Source organism: Mesoplodon mirus, assembly GCF_964341445.2.
Source record: "Mesoplodon mirus genome assembly, chromosome: 7".
In the NCBI taxonomy this organism is placed as follows: Eukaryota; Metazoa; Chordata; class Mammalia; order Artiodactyla; family Ziphiidae; genus Mesoplodon; species Mesoplodon mirus.
Genome location: NC_138983.1, coordinates 60,745,895 through 60,765,304, shown reverse-complemented (window position 1 = coordinate 60,765,304; position 19,410 = coordinate 60,745,895). Strand labels below are relative to the sequence as shown.

General features: G+C 45.3%; 2 protein-coding genes across 2 annotated transcripts; both read left to right on the top strand.

Moving 5' to 3' along the window:
• Nucleotides 1-1,140: 1,140 nt before the first annotated feature.
• Nucleotides 1,141-2,067, top strand: LOC309808541 (olfactory receptor 5P6-like; the record flags this gene model as incomplete). Its single annotated transcript, XM_082628898.1, is given in 3 exon segments — nt 1,141-1,790; nt 1,792-1,837; nt 1,840-2,067. Coding segments are annotated over 3 exon segments (924 nt in total).
• Nucleotides 2,068-10,273: 8,206 nt separating this feature from the next.
• LOC309807220 (olfactory receptor 5P6-like) lies at nt 10,274-11,200 on the top strand (the record flags this gene model as incomplete). Its single annotated transcript, XM_082626566.1, is given in 3 exon segments — nt 10,274-10,923; nt 10,925-10,970; nt 10,973-11,200. Coding segments are annotated over 3 exon segments (924 nt in total).
• Between the last annotated feature and the right edge of the window lie 8,210 nt (nt 11,201-19,410).

Here is a 19,410-nt window from a genome sequence, read left to right as displayed (position 1 = left end):
GTTGGAGATGAGTTTCAGCCTGGCAACTTGCTGGGCGAACCTGGGTACACTTCTTAACTTTTTAAGCTGGAACTTTATTCACCCAGCTATACCCACCAGGGGGCAGACATCAGCAAGTCCCACCAGGGACTTGATATATTGATATATATATATATCAATATATTATGAAACGAATACTATTTTGTTCTATATTACTCCAATTTGAAAACATAATTACATTAGGAAATGATCAGATTTGAGTGAATGTAGTTTAATTATGTCCTAGATATTACACATGTAAGATTTTGCACAGTAATTATTTTGATATTTCAAACTAATTGAGAAAACAATATTTAATTGTAAATGTTAAATAAACATAATACATTTATAATAGCTGACTTCATTTATAACATTAATTCGAACTTTCTTTCCCCTTCTTTGTCCAACTAAGAAAATTGTATTTCTCCTTTTAAAAACATGGTCTTGTTTTATTGAGAGAATTTGTAACCTTTGTGATTAACTAGGCACCTCTTTTATACTTTAGCTGTCAGAAAGTAGCAATGTAATTTGTTATCCACCCATTTCCAAGAGACTTGACTTCATCATAAGTATTCTTTAATTTCATTTATAGCATAGTTACTAAAGGAATGGACTGTATTCAAACTACCTGAGATTCACATCTTGATTCTACAATTTGCTATGGAAACTTAGCTCAGTTACATTGCCAAATTCAGTTTCATTGTCTACAAATGAGATTAAATACTTAATATTATTTCATACAAATTAAAATAGAAATATATAGAAAATTCTTAACCCAAGGCTTGCCATTTAGTAAATATTCAATAACCGTTAGGTATTATATAAAGAGGAAAAGATATACATTATTTGAAGCAGGTTTTCCCGTGTTCGTGCTGAAAATAATTTTTAAAATATAGAATACTCATTATATAAATAAAATTTTCTACTCTAAAATATATATAAAAATAGAAGAATATAAGGTTTTTACTCTAAGGTAAAAAAAGTTAGTCCAAACCTAACTGAATAATTTACTTGTTCATAATAAACTCTCTGTGTATTAATATAAAGAAAACCATCAAATTCAAAACTTCTTTAATGTAATGTCTCATCACAGGTTCATTTTGGTAGCAGCTACCCTATCTCATGGATTCCCAGGAGCATGGGAACAATACTGCAATGACAGGGTTCATTTTACTGGGCTTAACAAATGATCCAATTCTTCGAGTCATCCTCTTCACGATCATCCTTTGTATCTACCTGGTGACCATATGTGGCAATCTCAGCACAGTCATTCTTATCAGAGTCTCTTCTCAGCTCCATCATCCTATGTATTTTTTTCTGAGCCACCTGGCCTTTGCTGACACAGGCTATTCATCTTCTGTTACACCCAATATGCTTGCAAATTTCCTGGTGGAGAGAAATACCATCTCCTATCTTGGATGTGCCATTCAACTTGGTTCAGTTGTTTTCTTTGGGTCAACTGAATGCTTCCTTCTGGCTGCCATGGCATATGATCGCTTCGTGGCAATCTGCAGCCCACTGCTTTATTCCACCAAAATGTCCACACGAGTTTATGTTCAGTTACTCACAGTGGCTTATGTAGGTGGTTTTCTCAATGCTTGGTCTTTTACTATTTGCTTCTATTATTCACTTTTCTGTGGACCACATCGAGTCAATCATTTTTTCTGTGATTTTGCTCCCTTGGTTGAACTCTCCTGTTCTGATATCAGTATCCCCGCAGTTGTCCTCTCATTTACAGCTGGCTCCATCATTGTGGTCACGGTGATTGTCATATAGCCATCTCCTAATCCTCATCACCATTCTGAAGATGCGCTCCACCGGGGGGGGCACCGCAAGGCCTTCTGCACCTGCACGTCTCACCTCACAGCAGTCGCTCTGTTCTATGGGGCCATCACATTCATTTATGTGATGCCCAAGTCCAGCTACTCAACTGATGAGAACAAGGTGGTGTCTGTGTTCTACACGGTGGTGATCCCCATGTTGAACCCCCTCATCTACAGCCTGAGGAACAGTGAGATTAATGAGGCTCTGAAGAGAGAGCTTTGTTAAAAACTTTTAACTTCTCGATCTGTGCATCCATTCTCCTCCCAAGTTCTTTGAACATCTTTACGATCATTACTCTGAACTCTTTCTCAGGTAGATTGCCTATCTCCATACCTCTTAGTTCATCTGGGGTTTTACCTTGTTCCTTTGTCTGGAACATGTTCCCCTGCAGCCTCATTTTTTCTAAGTTGCTATTTTTATTTTTATATCTGTGGTAGGTTAGTTATATTTCTCAACCTTGGAGAAGTGGCCCTCTGTAGAAGGCATCCTGTGCATCCCAGCAGTGCACTCCCCTCTCATCACCCAAGCTATATGTTCTGGGGGTTCCCCCTAAGAGGGCTGCATGGGTCCTTCTGTTGTGGTGGGCATGGGGCTGGTCTGGTGGGCTTGGATGGCTCCTCGTCTGGTTGGTTGCCAGGCCCTCCCTCGTGCGGATGCTGCTGGCTGCTGCTTAGTGGGTCCTGGTCACGGGGTGGCTGGTTGCAGAACTCTAGGGGTTCCCGGGACTCATGCTGGCTAGTGGTGGGTGGAGTCAGGGTCCCAAAGATTCTGAGACTGCTGCCCACCCACTGGCAGGTGAAGATAAGTCCTGGGGTTAGTGCCAGATGCTGGCAGGAAGAGCTGATTCCTGGAGCCTGGCTGCAGGGCTCGGAGATCCTGGAGCTCGTTTTCAGGTCATCGGTGTGGGGGCTGATTCCTGACACAGCTGGGTATGGGGTCCGGGAGGTCCTGAAGGTTGCATTGGCCTTCTAGTGGGCGGGGCCAGGGCCCAGCTGGTCCCAGGGTAGGGTCTGGCCTACGTTCTGGTGTCTACTTCTGGTGTTTCCCCCTGGTGGGTGAGGTTGGTCTAGAGGCAGGCTTCCTGGTGGGACTGGCTGGTGTCTGCCCCCTGGTGGGTATAGCTGGGTTTTGGCCCTCTGGTGGGCAGGGCCTTGTCTAGGGCTGCGTCTAAAGGCAGCTGTGGCTCTTTAGTCTTTTAGGCAGCCTGTCTTTAGAAGGCTGGGGCTGTGTCCTCGCCCAGTTAGTTGCTTGGCCTGAGGCGTCCCAGCGCCGGCACCTGCAGGCTGTTGGGCTAATGAGCTGGAGGAAGACTTTCAAAATGGCGCCCGCCAGCAGCGGCGTCCACGCAGCAGAAGGAGCTCCTAAGAAAAGCTGCTGCCAGTGACTTCGTCCCCAGGGCGAGCCGCAGCCATGCCCCCTGCCTCCCCGGGAGACTCTCCAAGACCGGCAGGTAGGTCTGGCCCAGGCTCCTGTCAAATTATTGCTTCTGCCCAGGTGTGCGTGGGATTTTGTGTGCGCCCCCTAAGAGTGGAGTCTCTCTTTCCCCCGGTCCTGGGGGGCTCCTGCTAACTGCCTGGAGCACTGGCCTTCAATGCCAAATGCTCTGGGGGTCGTCTTCCTGGTGCTGGACCCCCGCCTGGGTTGGGGGCCTGACGTGGGGCTCAGAACTCTCGCTCCTGTGGGAGGACCTCTGCACTATAATTATTCTCCAGTCTGAGGGTCGCCCCCCCGGGGGTAATAGGGTTTGATTATACCGCGAGTCCAACCTTTTCACCTGCTTTGTTGTGGTTCCTTCTTTGTGTATTTAGTTGTAGAAGATCTTTTCTGGTAGGTTCCAGTGTTCTTCATCGATGGTTGTTGTGCATATAGTTGTGACTTTGGTGTGCTCCCTAGAGGAGGTGAGCTCAGTGTCCTTGTACTCCGACGTCTTGGCCACTCTCCTTAATCTTGCAGTGACCTTTAAAATCGCCTCTTCCTATTTGATGAAGACTGCTTTGTTTTTTCCTTTGTGCTTAGTCTAGCTTCACTTGCTCACCTCAGCTTGGGGGTAAAGAGAGAGCTTGCTAGAAAAATACTTTCTTAATCAATTTGTAATTTTTTTAGTATTTGATCTAATGATAGACCATAAAATAACAATAAAAGGACAAAGAGTGTCTGTGGTCAAAATATATTGGTCTGTAGGTTATTAGACAATGGGAAAGCTCTTAGTAAAGGTCAGGGTTAGATCTTCTGATATGAGAAAGTAAATTAGAAGCCCATAGTGAGCTACCATTAATAAAATGAAATTGAATTATTAATTAGTAACACAAATTGGTTAACATGAAAAAAACACTCTGCAGAAAATTCTATAAAATTTTACTCACATCTTTTCCAAAGCTGTACTCTGCTATAAGTTAAGGTTTTTGGACCTCCAAACTTTTGAGACTGTGTCCACTTCAACAGCAGCCTGTCCTGGAATGAGTGTGATAATTATAGTTATGACTGAGTACATTCTGAGGGGAGATGACCAAGTGGAACCGGACAGTAAAATTACTGGACACGTTCTTTTTGCATGGTTCTCCGTAGATGATGGGCTTTTTGGACCCAAAGGTGCTGGCCTGTGTTCCTAGTCTGGCTGCAGCCTAGTTACAGGAGACTTCATAAAAGAACAGGATGAGGTGCCCCTGACCAAACCAGCTGTGAATGCTTATGTCAGGTCAAAACTGGTGACTTCTCTGTGGAAATGAGCAGGGTTCCTGAATTCCTAGGGAGCGAGTAAACAAGCTCTTTAAGTGACTTTTTCGTGCTCAGATGCAGCCTGTTAAGGAAGACTGAGGGAACTAGATTGTGTTTCCCCTGTGAAGTTTAATTTATCTGTATACACTGATGACTACCATATTTATTTCTGTTTCCCTGTCCTTTATTTAGTGCTTTAGACAAAAATATTTTTGTCTGTTGAGTCTCAAGCACAAATTGTCTAAAGTAATTATCTCCTTCCACCCCCAACTTGCTCCCCTCCAATGTTCCATATCCTAATAAGAGGCACCATCATTCAATCAACAAATTGATTAGAAACCTGAGGGTAATTTATTTTTCTCCCTCCACATGCTTGCACTCAATGACAAAGTCTTGTACATTCTGAGTCCAATATTTATCTCCCATTGCTCTTCATTTTCGTTGTCAGCACTTTTTTTCCCCAGCTACCACCTTATATATTTATTTTTACAGTAGTACTCCTGTAATATTTGATTTTATGTGTCAATTTGGCTAGGCTACAGTGACCAGGTGTTTGGTCAAACATGAGTCTGGATGTTGCTGCGAAGGTGTTTTTTAGATGTGATTAACATAGATGTGAAGAACATAGGGGTAAGATAGGAATAAAGACACAGACCTACTAGAGAATGGACTTGAGGATATGGGGAGGGGGAGGGGTAAGCTGTGACAAAGCGAAAGAGCGGCATGGACATATATACACTACCAAACCGTAAGGTAGATAGATAGTGGGAAGCAGCCGCATAGCACAGGGAGATCAGCTCGGTGCTTTGTGACCGCCTGGAGGGGTGGGATAGGGAGGGTGGGAGGGAGACGCAAAAGGGAGGGGATATGGGAACATATGTATATGTATAACTGATTAAATTTGTTATAAAGCAAAAAATAAAACTAAAAAAAAATATAGATGTGATTAACATTTAAATCGGTAGACTTTGAATAAAGCAGATTACTGTCCATAATGTGGGTGGCCCTCATCCAATCAGTTGAAAGCCTTAGGAGAAAAGCCTTAAGTCCCCTTAAAAAGAAGGACTCTGTCTCCAGGATGCCTTTGGACTCAAAACTGTGACATCAACTCTTGCTGGAATTTCCAATCTCCTGGACCGCCCTGTGCATTTTGGAATTGCCGGCTCCCATAATCGTGTGAGCCAATTCCTTTAAAATAAAAACAACAACAACGTTATAGTGGTTCTGTTTCTCTGGAGAATCCTAGCTAGTAGAACTCTAACCAGCTTTCCTCTCCCCTCTCTTACTGTCTTAACAACTCATTAATCTAAATAGATTGCTTTCCGGGCGGGCGGCGGGGACGGAGGTGGGCCTGGCGGGTCCGCGCGGCCTCGGGGCCGGAGCCCGGGTCCCCGCCCGCCCCAGCGCCCGCCGCCGGCCGAGCCCCGCGCCCCGTGCCTCCGTCCTGGGTCGCGGTGGTCGGAGATGCGCCCGGGTCCACGGGACAGGCGGGCGCAGAGTGGGAGGTTACGGCGCCTCCGCGGAGCATCGCGGGTCCGGGGCTGGGGGCGCCTCGGCTTGCTATGCTCTCCGCACTTTCCCGCCTCTGAAGCCTCGAGAACAAGGCTAGGCAGCAGTAGTTTAATGGGGAGTTGGCCTGCTGGGAACTAGGGGCCTGCTGGGGTCTCAGTTCTTGGCTGGCCCCGGAACACTAGGTTGCCAGGCGCGTGACGGCAGCAGGTAGGAGTGAGCCGCCGCCGGTGCAGCGATGAGCAGGGAAGGAAGGACACTGGCTGTTGGCCTGTGAACCTAGGCAAGAATGACCAGCCAACACAATCCAGACCAAGGTCCGTGGGCCCAGCTCGGTCCTGGGCGGCTGGTCAGTGGAATCGACCTGCAGGTGTGGCTCTTGTCACTCCTGGCTTCAGGACAGATCCTGCTGATGAGCCCAGGGCACCGGCCTCAGTCCTCCAGGAGAGTGCCTTGGGAATGTCCTCTGATGAAAAAAGAACCCGCAGGCTTATCAAATAACTTGTGTGTGGAACGTTGGTGTGTTGAAAAGCAGTTCTGTGTGCTTTTCCCCCTTGGTGTGGATCAGCAGTGCTGAGGCAGCAGGCGTGATGCAGAAGTGTGAGCAGAGAGCGTCTGGAATCCCCCAACTCCAGGGAAACTAGAGGTGACAGCAAGCCGGTGAAGAGGACAGGAGCTGGGGGCGGTGGCGCTGGTGGGGCAGCCCAGCAGGCGCCCCTCATCTCAGGGCCCTAATCCTGGCTCCAGCCGGGTGGTCAGGGCAGCTGCAAGGTCTTCTGCGCGAGCAGAGCCCACAGTCCTGAGCGGTTCTTCGCTGTGTTTGGGTCCTCTCCCCCCATCCAAGGGGAGAAATCTAGATGAGGTTTAAGAATTAGTGCTTTAGGGCTTCCCTGGTGGCGCAGTGGTTGAGAGTCCGCTTGCCGATGCAGGGGACGCGGGTTTGTGCCCTGGTCCAGGAAGATCCCGCATGCCGTAGAGCAGTTCGGCCCGTGAGCCCTGGCCGCTGAGCCTGCGCGTCCGGAGCCTGTGCTCTGCAAAGGGAGAGGCCACAGCGGTGAGAGGCCCGCGTACCCCCCCCCACACACACACTTAGTGCTTTAAGAATGTGGATCTCATAGTTGAAACCTCAGAACACGTGTTTTCAGCGCAAGGTGTTAAAAGTGAAGGGACGCCTCCTCAAGGAGGGTATCTCCATGTGGGCAGAACTAGAGAATAAATGGGTCTTGAATAAACAAAACAAAGCAAACAAAAAATCGAAATAGATTAATTCCTTTGTTAATATCCCCCAAAGACTTTGAATAAAGGCAACAATTCTTAACATGTTTACAAAGTCCTGAATGTGTCCCTGTTATGTTTCTATCTCTCAGCACTCTTCCCTCATTCCCCAAACATTCAAACTCTGTGTGTGCTCAGTGGCTTTGGTGGGAGATCTAGATCTGAAATGAGCAAGGGTCATGACTTCTCCTGGTTTGAGCTGGCAGCAACCACCTTGGTGGGGATTAGGGCTGGAGACAGAGTGGCTAGAGTCAGAGCCTGGTGTAAACCGTGGATTCTCCTGTGGCATGATGGCAGTTGCTGCCTTGTTTGGGGGTATGGCTGGAGCCAGAGGGGCTTGAACTACAGCCTGGAGCAAGCTGCAGCTAGTCTTGAGACATGCTGGCAGTCACACCTTGGTGGGGCTTTGGCAGAGAGGCTGCAGCTGGCGACTGGTGCAAGCTGGGGTGGGGTGTTCTGGGGCAATCCCGCAGGTTAGCCAGAGCACCAGGAACTTTTCAATCTTCGGCCTCTGCACCGATACTGAGAGCAAGCAAGTCTGTGAGCGTGTTTTTCAAGAGCAGAGTCTCAGTTTCCTACAGCCTTCTGGTAAGCCCCACTGGTTTTCAAAACCAGGAAATGGGGCTTATCTTCCTGGTGCTTGACCCCAGGGTTGGGGTGCCCACTGTGGGGCTGAAACCTCTCTCTTCTTAGAGAGTATCCCTGAGCCTGTGCTATTCTCCTCCTCTGGGTTGCCCACTGAGGGTGTGGGTCCCAACTCGATCACTTCTCCTCTGCTACTAGACTCTGTGTGGTTCTTTCTTTGGTTGTAGAAGAGTCATTCGTCTAGTTTTCAGGTTATCCTCAGAGAAGGCGGCTATATATATATTTGTAATTTTGATGTGTTTGTGGGAGGTGAGCTCAGGGTCCTCCTAATCTGCTATCTTGATCGCACATTCTTCTACCATTTTATATTTGTAGTGTAGTCCTTAACCTGATGTATTAAACAGAACAAATGTTTAGCTATGAGATAATTTATTATAGTATACTTCCAATAATTATCAAATGGAAGTGCACAAACAAGTAGAAAAAGAAAGAAACTGGTCGCTTGGAGAATTGACAGGATCCTTGGAGAATTGACAGAATCCTTAAATATTAGTTATATTTGTGTGAGGTGCACTGCTCGGTATTCACTGGAGAATGTGATAATGACCCCTGGTGCTTTTGAATTCACATTTGAATCTCAAGAATCTTCAGAGATTTATCCTCAAAGGCAAACACTAAAATAGCACAGCTCTTATAGTACAACAATGACTCTGAATTTATTACTGTAAGATGAATGAATTCTCATTTGTAGAGGTGTAAGATATTTGGCTTTTGTGAGTTAATCAGTTGTCCTGATTTTCAATAACCATTAGAGAACACTTTACTCTCTAAAGTTGTATCTGTTCTCACAAGCCAGGAGAAACAGGGCAGATGCTATCCAGTAGCCAGCTAGCAAGTAACCTTAGCTGAATTAACCTGTTTCTATAGTCTACTTAGTGTATAAATAGGCATAATTCAAGTTACCATGATTCCTCATTTTTCCCCCCATAAGACCAGAAACTCACATGGTCTTTCAACGATATTAAACTGGGTACTCAGCCAATAAGTATTATACTATAAAATTCACTACATTTAAGGTGCTTTGGGGACTTGCTGTTTGTACATATCTTGGAAAGACTTCCTTTGTTTATTGTCCTGAAGGCTTAGGCTTACAGGCAGCCAGAGGCTTTTGGGCAAAGTTGAGAATACAAAGCCAGAGGACTTGGAGATGAGTTTCAGCCTGGCAACTTGCTGGGCGAACCTGGGTACACTTCTTAACTTTTTAAGCTGGAACTTTATTCACCCAGCTATACCCACCAGGGGGCAGACATCAGCAAGTCCCACCAGGGACTTGATATATTGATATATATATATATCAATATATTATGAAACGAATACTATTTTGTTCTATATTACTCCAATTTGAAAACATAATTACATTAGGAAATGATCAGATTTGAGTGAATGTAGTTTAATTATGTCCTAGATATTACACATGTAAGATTTTGCACGGTAATTATTTTGATATTTCAAACTAATTGAGAAAACAATATTTAATTGTAAATGTTAAATAAACATAATACATTTATAATAGCTGACTTCATTTATAACCTTAATTCGAACTTTCTTTCCCCTTCTTTGTCCAACTAAGAAAATTGTATTTCTCCTTTTAAAAACATGGTCTTGTTTTATTGAGAGAATTTGTAACCTTTGTGATTAACTAGGCACCTCTTTTATACTTTAGCTGTCAGAAAGTAGCAATGTAATTTGTTATCCACCCATTTCCAAGAGACTTGACTTCATCATAAGTACTCTTTAATTTCATTTATAGCATAGTTACTAAAGGAATGGACTGTATTCAAACTACCTGAGATTCACATCTTGATTCTGCAATTTGCTATGGAAACTTAGCTCAGTTACATTGCCAAATTCAGTTTCATTGTCTACAAATGAGATTAAATACTTAATATTATTTCATACAAATTAAAATAGAAATATATAGAAAATTCTTAACCCAAGGCTTGCCGTTTAGTAAATATTCAATAACCGTTAGGTATTATATAATATAAAGAGGAAAAGACATACATTATTTGAAGCAGGTTTTCCCGTGTTCGTGCTGAAAACAATTTTTAAAATATAGAATACTCATTATATAAATAAATAAAATTTTCTACTCTAAAATATATATAAAAATAGAAGAATATAAGGTTTTTACTCTAAGGTAAAAAAAGTTAGTCCAAACCTAACTGAATAATTTACTTGTTCATAATAAACTCTGTGCATTAATAAAAAGAAAACCATCAAATTCAAAACTTCTTTAATGTAATGTCTCATCACAGGTTCATTTTGGTAGCAGCTACCCTATCTCATGGATTCCCAGGAGCATGGGAACAATACTGCAATGACGGGGTTCATTTTACTGGGCTTAACAAATGATCCAATTCTTCGAGTCATCCTCTTCACGATCATCCTTTGTATCTACCTGGTGACCATATGTGGCAATCTCAGCACAGTCATTCTTATCAGAGTCTCTTCTCAGCTCCATCATCCTATGTATTTTTTTCTGAGCCACCTGGCCTTTGCTGACACAGGCTATTCATCTTCTGTTACACCCAATATGCTTGCAAATTTCCTGGTGGAGAGAAATACCATCTCCTATCTTGGATGTGCCATTCAACTTGGTTCAGTTGTTTTCTTTGGGTCAACTGAATGCTTCCTTCTGGCTGCCATGGCATATGATCGCTTCGTGGCAATCTGCAGCCCACTGCTTTATTCCACCAAAATGTCCACACGAGTTTATGTTCAGTTACTCACAGTGGCTTATGTAGGTGGTTTTCTCAATGCTTGGTCTTTTACTATTTGCTTCTATTATTCACTTTTCTGTGGACCACATCGAGTCAATCATTTTTTCTGTGATTTTGCTCCCTTGGTTGAACTCTCCTGTTCTGATATCAGTATCCCCGCAGTTGTCCTCTCATTTACAGCTGGCTCCATCATTGTGGTCACGGTGATTGTCATATAGCCATCTCCTAATCCTCATCACCATTCTGAAGATGCGCTCCACCGGGGGGGGCACCGCAAGGCCTTCTGCACCTGCACGTCTCACCTCACAGCAGTCGCTCTGTTCTATGGGGCCATCACATTCATTTATGTGATGCCCAAGTCCAGCTACTCAACTGATGAGAACAAGGTGGTGTCTGTGTTCTACACGGTGGTGATCCCCATGTTGAACCCCCTCATCTACAGCCTGAGGAACAGTGAGATTAATGAGGCTCTGAAGAGAGAGCTTTGTTAAAAACTTTTAACTTCTCGATCTGTGCATCCATTCTCCTCCCAAGTTCTTTGAACATCTTTACGATCATTACTCTGAACTCTTTCTCAGGTAGATTGCCTATCTCCATACCTCTTAGTTCATCTGGGGTTTTACCTTGTTCCTTTGTCTGGAACATGTTCCCCTGCAGCCTCATTTTTTCTAAGTTGCTATTTTTATTTTTATATCTGTGGTAGGTTAGTTATATTTCTCAACCTTGGAGAAGTGGCCCTCTGTAGAAGGCATCCTGTGCATCCCAGCAGTGCACTCCCCTCTCATCACCCAAGCTATATGTTCTGGGGGTTCCCCCTAAGAGGGCTGCATGGGTCCTTCTGTTGTGGTGGGCATGGGGCTGGTCTGGTGGGCTTGGATGGCTCCTCGTCTGGTTGGTTGCCAGGCCCTCCCTCGTGCGGATGCTGCTGGCTGCTGCTTAGTGGGTCCTGGTCACGGGGTGGCTGGTTGCAGAACTCTAGGGGTTCCCGGGACTCATGCTGGCTAGTGGTGGGTGGAGTCAGGGTCCCAAAGATTCTGAGACTGCTGCCCACCCGCTGGCAGGTGAAGATAAGTCCTGGGGTTAGTGCCAGATGCTGGCAGGAAGAGCTGATTCCTGGAGCCTGGCTGCAGGGCTCGGAGATCCTGGAGCTCGTTTCAGGTCATCGGTGTGGGGGCTGATTCCTGACACAGCTGGGTATGGGGTCCGGGAGGTCCTGAAGGTTGCATTGGCCTTCTAGTGGGCGGGGCCAGGGCCCAGCTGGTCCCAGGGTAGGGTCTGGCCTACGTTCTGGTGTCTACTTCTGGTGTTTCCCCCCTGGTGGGTGAGGTTGGTCTAGAGGCAGGCTTCCTGGTGGGACTGGCTGGTGTCTGCCCCCTGGTGGGTATAGCTGGGTTTTGGCCCTCTGGTGGGCAGGGCCTTGTCTAGGGCTGCGTCTAAAGGCAGCTGTGGGCTCTTTAGTCTTTTAGGCAGCCTGTCTTTAGAAGGCTGGGGCTGTGTCCTCGCCCAGTTAGTTGCTTGGCCTGAGGCGTCCCAGCGCCGGCACCTGCAGGCTGTTGGGCTAATGAGCTGGAGGAAGACTTTCAAAATGGCGCCCGCCAGCAGCGGCGTCCACGCAGCAGAAGGAGCTCCTAAGAAAAGCTGCTGCCAGTGACTTCGTCCCCAGGGCGAGCCGCAGCCATGCCCCCTGCCTCCCCGGGAGACTCTCCAAGACCGGCAGGTAGGTCTGGCCCAGGCTCCTGTCAAATTATTGCTTCTGCCCAGGTGTGCGTGGGATTTTGTGTGCGCCCCCTAAGAGTGGAGTCTCTCTTTCCCCCGGTCCTGGGGGGCTCCTGCTAACTGCCTGGAGCACTGGCCTTCAATGCCAAATGCTCTGGGGGTCGTCTTCCTGGTGCTGGACCCCCGCCTGGGTTGGGGGCCTGACGTGGGGCTCAGAACTCTCGCTCCTGTGGGAGGACCTCTGCACTATAATTATTCTCCAGTCTGAGGGTCGCCCCCCCGGGGGTAATAGGGTTTGATTATACCGCGAGTCCAACCTTTTCACCTGCTTTGTTGTGGTTCCTTCTTTGTGTATTTAGTTGTAGAAGATCTTTTCTGGTAGGTTCCAGTGTTCTTCATCGATGGTTGTTGTGCATATAGTTGTGACTTTGGTGTGCTCCCTAGAGGAGGTGAGCTCAGTGTCCTTGTACTCCGACGTCTTGGCCACTCTCCTTAATCTTGCAGTGACCTTTAAAATCGCCTCTTCCTATTTGATGAAGACTGCTTTGTTTTTTCCTTTGTGCTTAGTCTAGCTTCACTTGCTCACCTCAGCTTGGGGGTAAAGAGAGAGCTTGCTAGAAAAATACTTTCTTAATCAATTTGTAATTTTTTTAGTATTTGATCTAATGATAGACCATAAAATAACAATAAAAGGACAAAGAGTGTCTGTGGTCAAAATATATTGGTCTGTAGGTTATTAGACAATGGGAAAGCTCTTAGTAAAGGTCAGGGTTAGATCTTCTGATATGAGAAAGTAAATTAGAAGCCCATAGTGAGCTACCATTAATAAAATGAAATTGAATTATTAATTAGTAACACAAATTGGTTAACATGAAAAAAACACTCTGCAGAAAATTCTATAAAATTTTACTCACATCTTTTCCAAAGCTGTACTCTGCTATAAGTTAAGGTTTTTGGACCTCCAAACTTTTGAGACTGTGTCCACTTCAACAGCAGCCTGTCCTGGAATGAGTGTGATAATTATAGTTATGACTGAGTACATTCTGAGGGGAGATGACCAAGTGGAACCGGACAGTAAAATTACTGGACACGTTCTTTTTGCATGGTTCTCCGTAGATGATGGGCTTTTTGGACCCAAAGGTGCTGGCCTGTGTTCCTAGTCTGGCTGCAGCCTAGTTACAGGAGACTTCATAAAAGAACAGGATGAGGTGCCCCTGACCAAACCAGCTGTGAATGCTTATGTCAGGTCAAAACTGGTGACTTCTCTGTGGAAATGAGCAGGGTTCCTGAATTCCTAGGGAGCGAGTAAACAAGCTCTTTAAGTGACTTTTTCGTGCTCAGATGCAGCCTGTTAAGGAAGACTGAGGGAACTAGATTGTGTTTCCCCTGTGAAGTTTAATTTATCTGTATACACTGATGACTACCATATTTATTTCTGTTTCCCTGTCCTTTATTTAGTGCTTTAGACAAAAATATTTTTGTCTGTTGAGTCTCAAGCACAAATTGTCTAAAGTAATTATCTCCTTCCACCCCCAACTTGCTCCCCTCCAATGTTCCATATCCTAATAAGAGGCACCATCATTCAATCAACAAATTGATTAGAAACCTGAGGGTAATTTATTTTTCTCCCTCCACATGCTTGCACTCAATGACAAAGTCTTGTACATTCTGAGTCCAATATTTATCTCCCATTGCTCTTCATTTTCGTTGTCAGCACTTTTTTTCCCCAGCTACCACCTTATATATTTATTTTTACAGTAGTACTCCTGTAATATTTGATTTTATGTGTCAATTTGGCTAGGCTACAGTGACCAGGTGTTTGGTCAAACATGAGTCTGGATGTTGCTGCGAAGGTGTTTTTTAGATGTGATTAACATAGATGTGAAGAACATAGGGGTAAGATAGGAATAAAGACACAGACCTACTAGAGAATGGACTTGAGGATATGGGGAGGGGGAGGGGTAAGCTGTGACAAAGCGAAAGAGCGGCATGGACATATATACACTACCAAACCGTAAGGTAGATAGATAGTGGGAAGCAGCCGCATAGCACAGGGAGATCAGCTCGGTGCTTTGTGACCGCCTGGAGGGGTGGGATAGGGAGGGTGGGAGGGAGACGCAAAAGGGAGGGGATATGGGAACATATGTATATGTATAACTGATTAAATTTGTTATAAAGCAAAAAATAAAACTAAAAAAAAATATAGATGTGATTAACATTTAAATCGGTAGACTTTGAATAAAGCAGATTACTGTCCATAATGTGGGTGGCCCTCATCCAATCAGTTGAAAGCCTTAGGAGAAAAGCCTTAAGTCCCCTTAAAAAGAAGGACTCTGTCTCCAGGATGCCTTTGGACTCAAAACTGTGACATCAACTCTTGCTGGAATTTCCAATCTCCTGGACCGCCCTGTGCATTTTGGAATTGCCGGCTCCCATAATCGTGTGAGCCAATTCCTTTAAAATAAAAACAACAACAACGTTATAGTGGTTCTGTTTCTCTGGAGAATCCTAGCTAGTAGAACTCTAACCAGCTTTCCTCTCCCCTCTCTTACTGTCTTAACAACTCATTAATCTAAATAGATTGCTTTCCGGGCGGGCGGCGGGGACGGAGGTGGGCCTGGCGGGTCCGCGCGGCCTCGGGGCCGGAGCCCGGGTCCCCGCCCGCCCCAGCGCCCGCCGCCGGCCGAGCCCCGCGCCCCGTGCCTCCGTCCTGGGTCGCGGTGGTCGGAGATGCGCCCGGGTCCACGGGACAGGCGGGCGCAGAGTGGGAGGTTACGGCGCCTCCGCGGAGCATCGCGGGTCCGGGGCTGGGGGCGCCTCGGCTTGCTATGCTCTCCGCACTTTCCCGCCTCTGAAGCCTCGAGAACAAGGCTAGGCAGCAGTAGTTTAACGGGGAGTTGGCCTGCTGGGAACTAGGGGCCTGCTGGGGTCTCAGTTCTTGGCTGGCCCCGGAACACTAGGTTGCCAGGCGCGTGACGGCAGCAGGTAGGAGTGAGCCGCCGCCGGTGCAGCGATGAGCAGGGAAGGAAGGACACTGGCTGTTGGCCTGTGAACCTAGGCAAGAATGACCAGCCAACACAATCCAGACCAAGGTCCGTGGGCCCAGCTCGGTCCTGGGCGGCTGGTCAGTGGAATCGACCTGCAGGTGTGGCTCTTGTCACTCCTGGCTTCAGGACAGATCCTGCTGATGAGCCCAGGGCACCGGCCTCAGTCCTCCAGGAGAGTGCCTTGGGAATGTCCTCTGATGAAAAAAGAACCCGCAGGCTTATCAAATAACTTGTGTGTGGAACGTTGGTGTGTTGAAAAGCAGTTCTGTGTGCTTTTCCCCCTTGGTGTGGATCAGCAGTGCTGAGGCAGCAGGCGTGATGCAGAAGTGTGAGCAGAGAGCGTCTGGAATCCCCCAACTCCAGGGAAACTAGAGGTGACAGCAAGCCGGTGAAGAGGACAGGAGCTGGGGGCGGTGGCGCTGGTGGGGCAGCCCAGCAGGCGCCCCTCATCTCAGGGCCCTAATCCTGGCTCCAGCCGGGTGGTCAGGGCAGCTGCAAGGTCTTCTGCGCGAGCAGAGCCCACAGTCCTGAGCGGTTCTTCGCTGTGTTTGGGTCCTCTCCCCCCATCCAAGGGGAGAAATCTAGATGAGGTTTAAGAATTAGTGCTTTAGGGCTTCCCTGGTGGCGCAGTGGTTGAGAGTCCGCTTGCCGATGCAGGGGACGCGGGTTTGTGCCCTGGTCCAGGAAGATCCCGCATGCCGTAGAGCAGTTCGGCCCGTGAGCCCTGGCCGCTGAGCCTGCGCGTCCGGAGCCTGTGCTCTGCAAAGGGAGAGGCCACAGCGGTGAGAGGCCCGCGTACCCCCCCCCCACACACACACACTTAGTGCTTTAAGAATGTGGATCTCATAGTTGAAACCTCAGAACACGTGTTTTCAGCGCAAGGTGTTAAAAGTGAAGGGACGCCTCCTCAAGGAGGGTATCTCCATGTGGGCAGAACTAGAGAATAAATGGGTCTTGAATAAACAAAACAAAGCAAACAAAAAATCGAAATAGATTAATTCCTTTGTTAATATCCCCCAAAGACTTTGAATAAAGGCAACAATTCTTAACATGTTTACAAAGTCCTGAATGTGTCCCTGTTATGTTTCTATCTCTCAGCACTCTTCCCTCATTCCCCAAACATTCAAACTCTGTGTGTGCTCAGTGGCTTTGGTGGGAGATCTAGATCTGAAATGAGCAAGGGTCATGACTTCTCCTGGTTTGAGCTGGCAGCAACCACCTTGGTGGGGATTAGGGCTGGAGACAGAGTGGCTAGAGTCAGAGCCTGGTGTAAACCGTGGATTCTCCTGTGGCATGATGGCAGTTGCTGCCTTGTTTGGGGGTATGGCTGGAGCCAGAGGGGCTTGAACTACAGCCTGGAGCAAGCTGCAGCTAGTCTTGAGACATGCTGGCAGTCACACCTTGGTGGGGCTTTGGCAGAGAGGCTGCAGCTGGCGACTGGTGCAAGCTGGGGTGGGGTGTTCTGGGGCAATCCCGCAGGTTAGCCAGAGCACCAGGAACTTTTCAATCTTCGGCCTCTGCACCGATACTGAGAGCAAGCAAGTCTGTGAGCGTGTTTTTCAAGAGCAGAGTCTCAGTTTCCTACAGCCTTCTGGTAAGCCCCACTGGTTTTCAAAACCAGGAAATGGGGCTTATCTTCCTGGTGCTTGACCCCAGGGTTGGGGTGCCCACTGTGGGGCTGAAACCTCTCTCTTCTTAGAGAGTATCCCTGAGCCTGTGCTATTCTCCTCCTCTGGGTTGCCCACTGAGGGTGTGGGTCCCAACTCGATCACTTCTCCTCTGCTACTAGACTCTGTGTGGTTCTTTCTTTGGTTGTAGAAGAGTCATTCGTCTAGTTTTCAGGTTATCCTCAGAGAAGGCGGCTATATATATATTTGTAATTTTGATGTGTTTGTGGGAGGTGAGCTCAGGGTCCTCCTAATCTGCTATCTTGATCGCACATTCTTCTACCATTTTATATTTGTAGTGTAGTCCTTAACCTGATGTATTAAACAGAACAAATGTTTAGCTATGAGATAATTTATTATAGTATACTTCCAATAATTATCAAATGGAAGTGCACAAACAAGTAGAAAAAGAAAGAAACTGGTCGCTTGGAGAATTGACAGGATCCTTGGAGAATTGACAGAATCCTTAAATATTAGTTATATTTGTGTGAGGTGCACTGCTCGGTATTCACTGGAGAATGTGATAATGACCCCTGGTGCTTTTGAATTCACATTTGAATCTCAAGAATCTTCAGAGATTTATCCTCAAAGGCAAACACTAAAATAGCACAGCTCTTATAGTACAACAATGACTCTGAATTTATTACTGTAAGATGAATGAATTCTCATTTGTAGAGGTGTAAGATATTTGGCTTTTGTGAGTTAATCAGTTGTCCTGATTTTCAATAACCATTAGAGAACACTTTACTCTCTAAAGTTGTATCTGTTCTCACAAGCCAGGAGAAACAGGGCAGATGCTATCCAGTAGCCAGCTAGCAAGTAACCTTAGCTGAATTAACCTGTTTCTATAGTCTACTTAGTGTATAAATAGGCATAATTCAAGTTACCATGATTCCTCATTTTTCCCCCCATAAGACCAGAAACTCACATGGTCTTTCAACGATATTAAACTGGGTACTCAGCCAATAAGTATTATACTATAAAATTCACTACATTTAAGGTGCTTTGGGGACTTGCTGTTTGTACATATCTTGGAAAGACTTCCTTTGTTTATTGTCCTGAAGGCTTAGGCTTACAGGCAGCCAGAGGCTTTTGGGCAAAGTTGAGAATACAAAGCCAGAGGACTTGGAGATGAGTTTCAGCCTGGCAACTTGCTGGGCGAACCTGGGTACACTTCTTAACTTTTTAAGCTGGAACTTTATTCACCCAGCTATACCCACCAGGGGGCAGACATCAGCAAGTCCCACCAGGGACTTGATATATTGATATATATATATATCAATATATTATGAAACGAATACTATTTTGTTCTATATTACTCCAATTTGAAAACATAATTACATTAGGAAATGATCAGATTTGAGTGAATGTAGTTTAATTATGTCCTAGATATTACACATGTAAGATTTTGCACGGTAATTATTTTGATATTTCAAACTAATTGAGAAAACAATATTTAATTGTAAATGTTAAATAAACATAATACATTTATAATAGCTGACTTCATTTATAACCTTAATTCGAACTTTCTTTCCCCTTCTTTGTCCAACTAAGAAAATTGTATTTCTCCTTTTAAAAACATGGTCTTGTTTTATTGAGAGAATTTGTAACCTTTGTGATTAACTAGGCACCTCTTTTATACTTTAGCTGTCAGAAAGTAGCAATGTAATTTGTTATCCACCCATTTCCAAGAGACTTGACTTCATCATAAGTACTCTTTAATTTCATTTATAGCATAGTTACTAAAGGAATGGACTGTATTCAAACTACCTGAGATTCACATCTTGATTCTGCAATTTGCTATGGAAACTTAGCTCAGTTACATTGCCAAATTCAGTTTCATTGTCTACAAATGAGATTAAATACTTAATATTATTTCATACAAATTAAAATAGAAATATATAGAAAATTCTTAACCCAAGGCTTGCCGTTTAGTAAATATTCAATAACCGTTAGGTATTATATAATATAAAGAGGAAAAGACATACATTATTTGAAGCAGGTTTTCCCGTGTTCGTGCTGAAAACAATTTTTAAAATATAGAATACTCATTATATAAATAAATAAAATTTTCTACTCTAAAATATATATAAAAATAGAAGAATATAAGGTTTTTACTCTAAGGTAAAAAAAGTTAGTCCAAACCTAACTGAATAATTTACTTGTTCATAATAAACTCTGTGCATTAATAAAAAGAAAACCATCAAATTCAAAACTTCTTTAATGTAATGTCTCATCACAGGTTCATTTTGGTAGCAGCTACCCTATCTC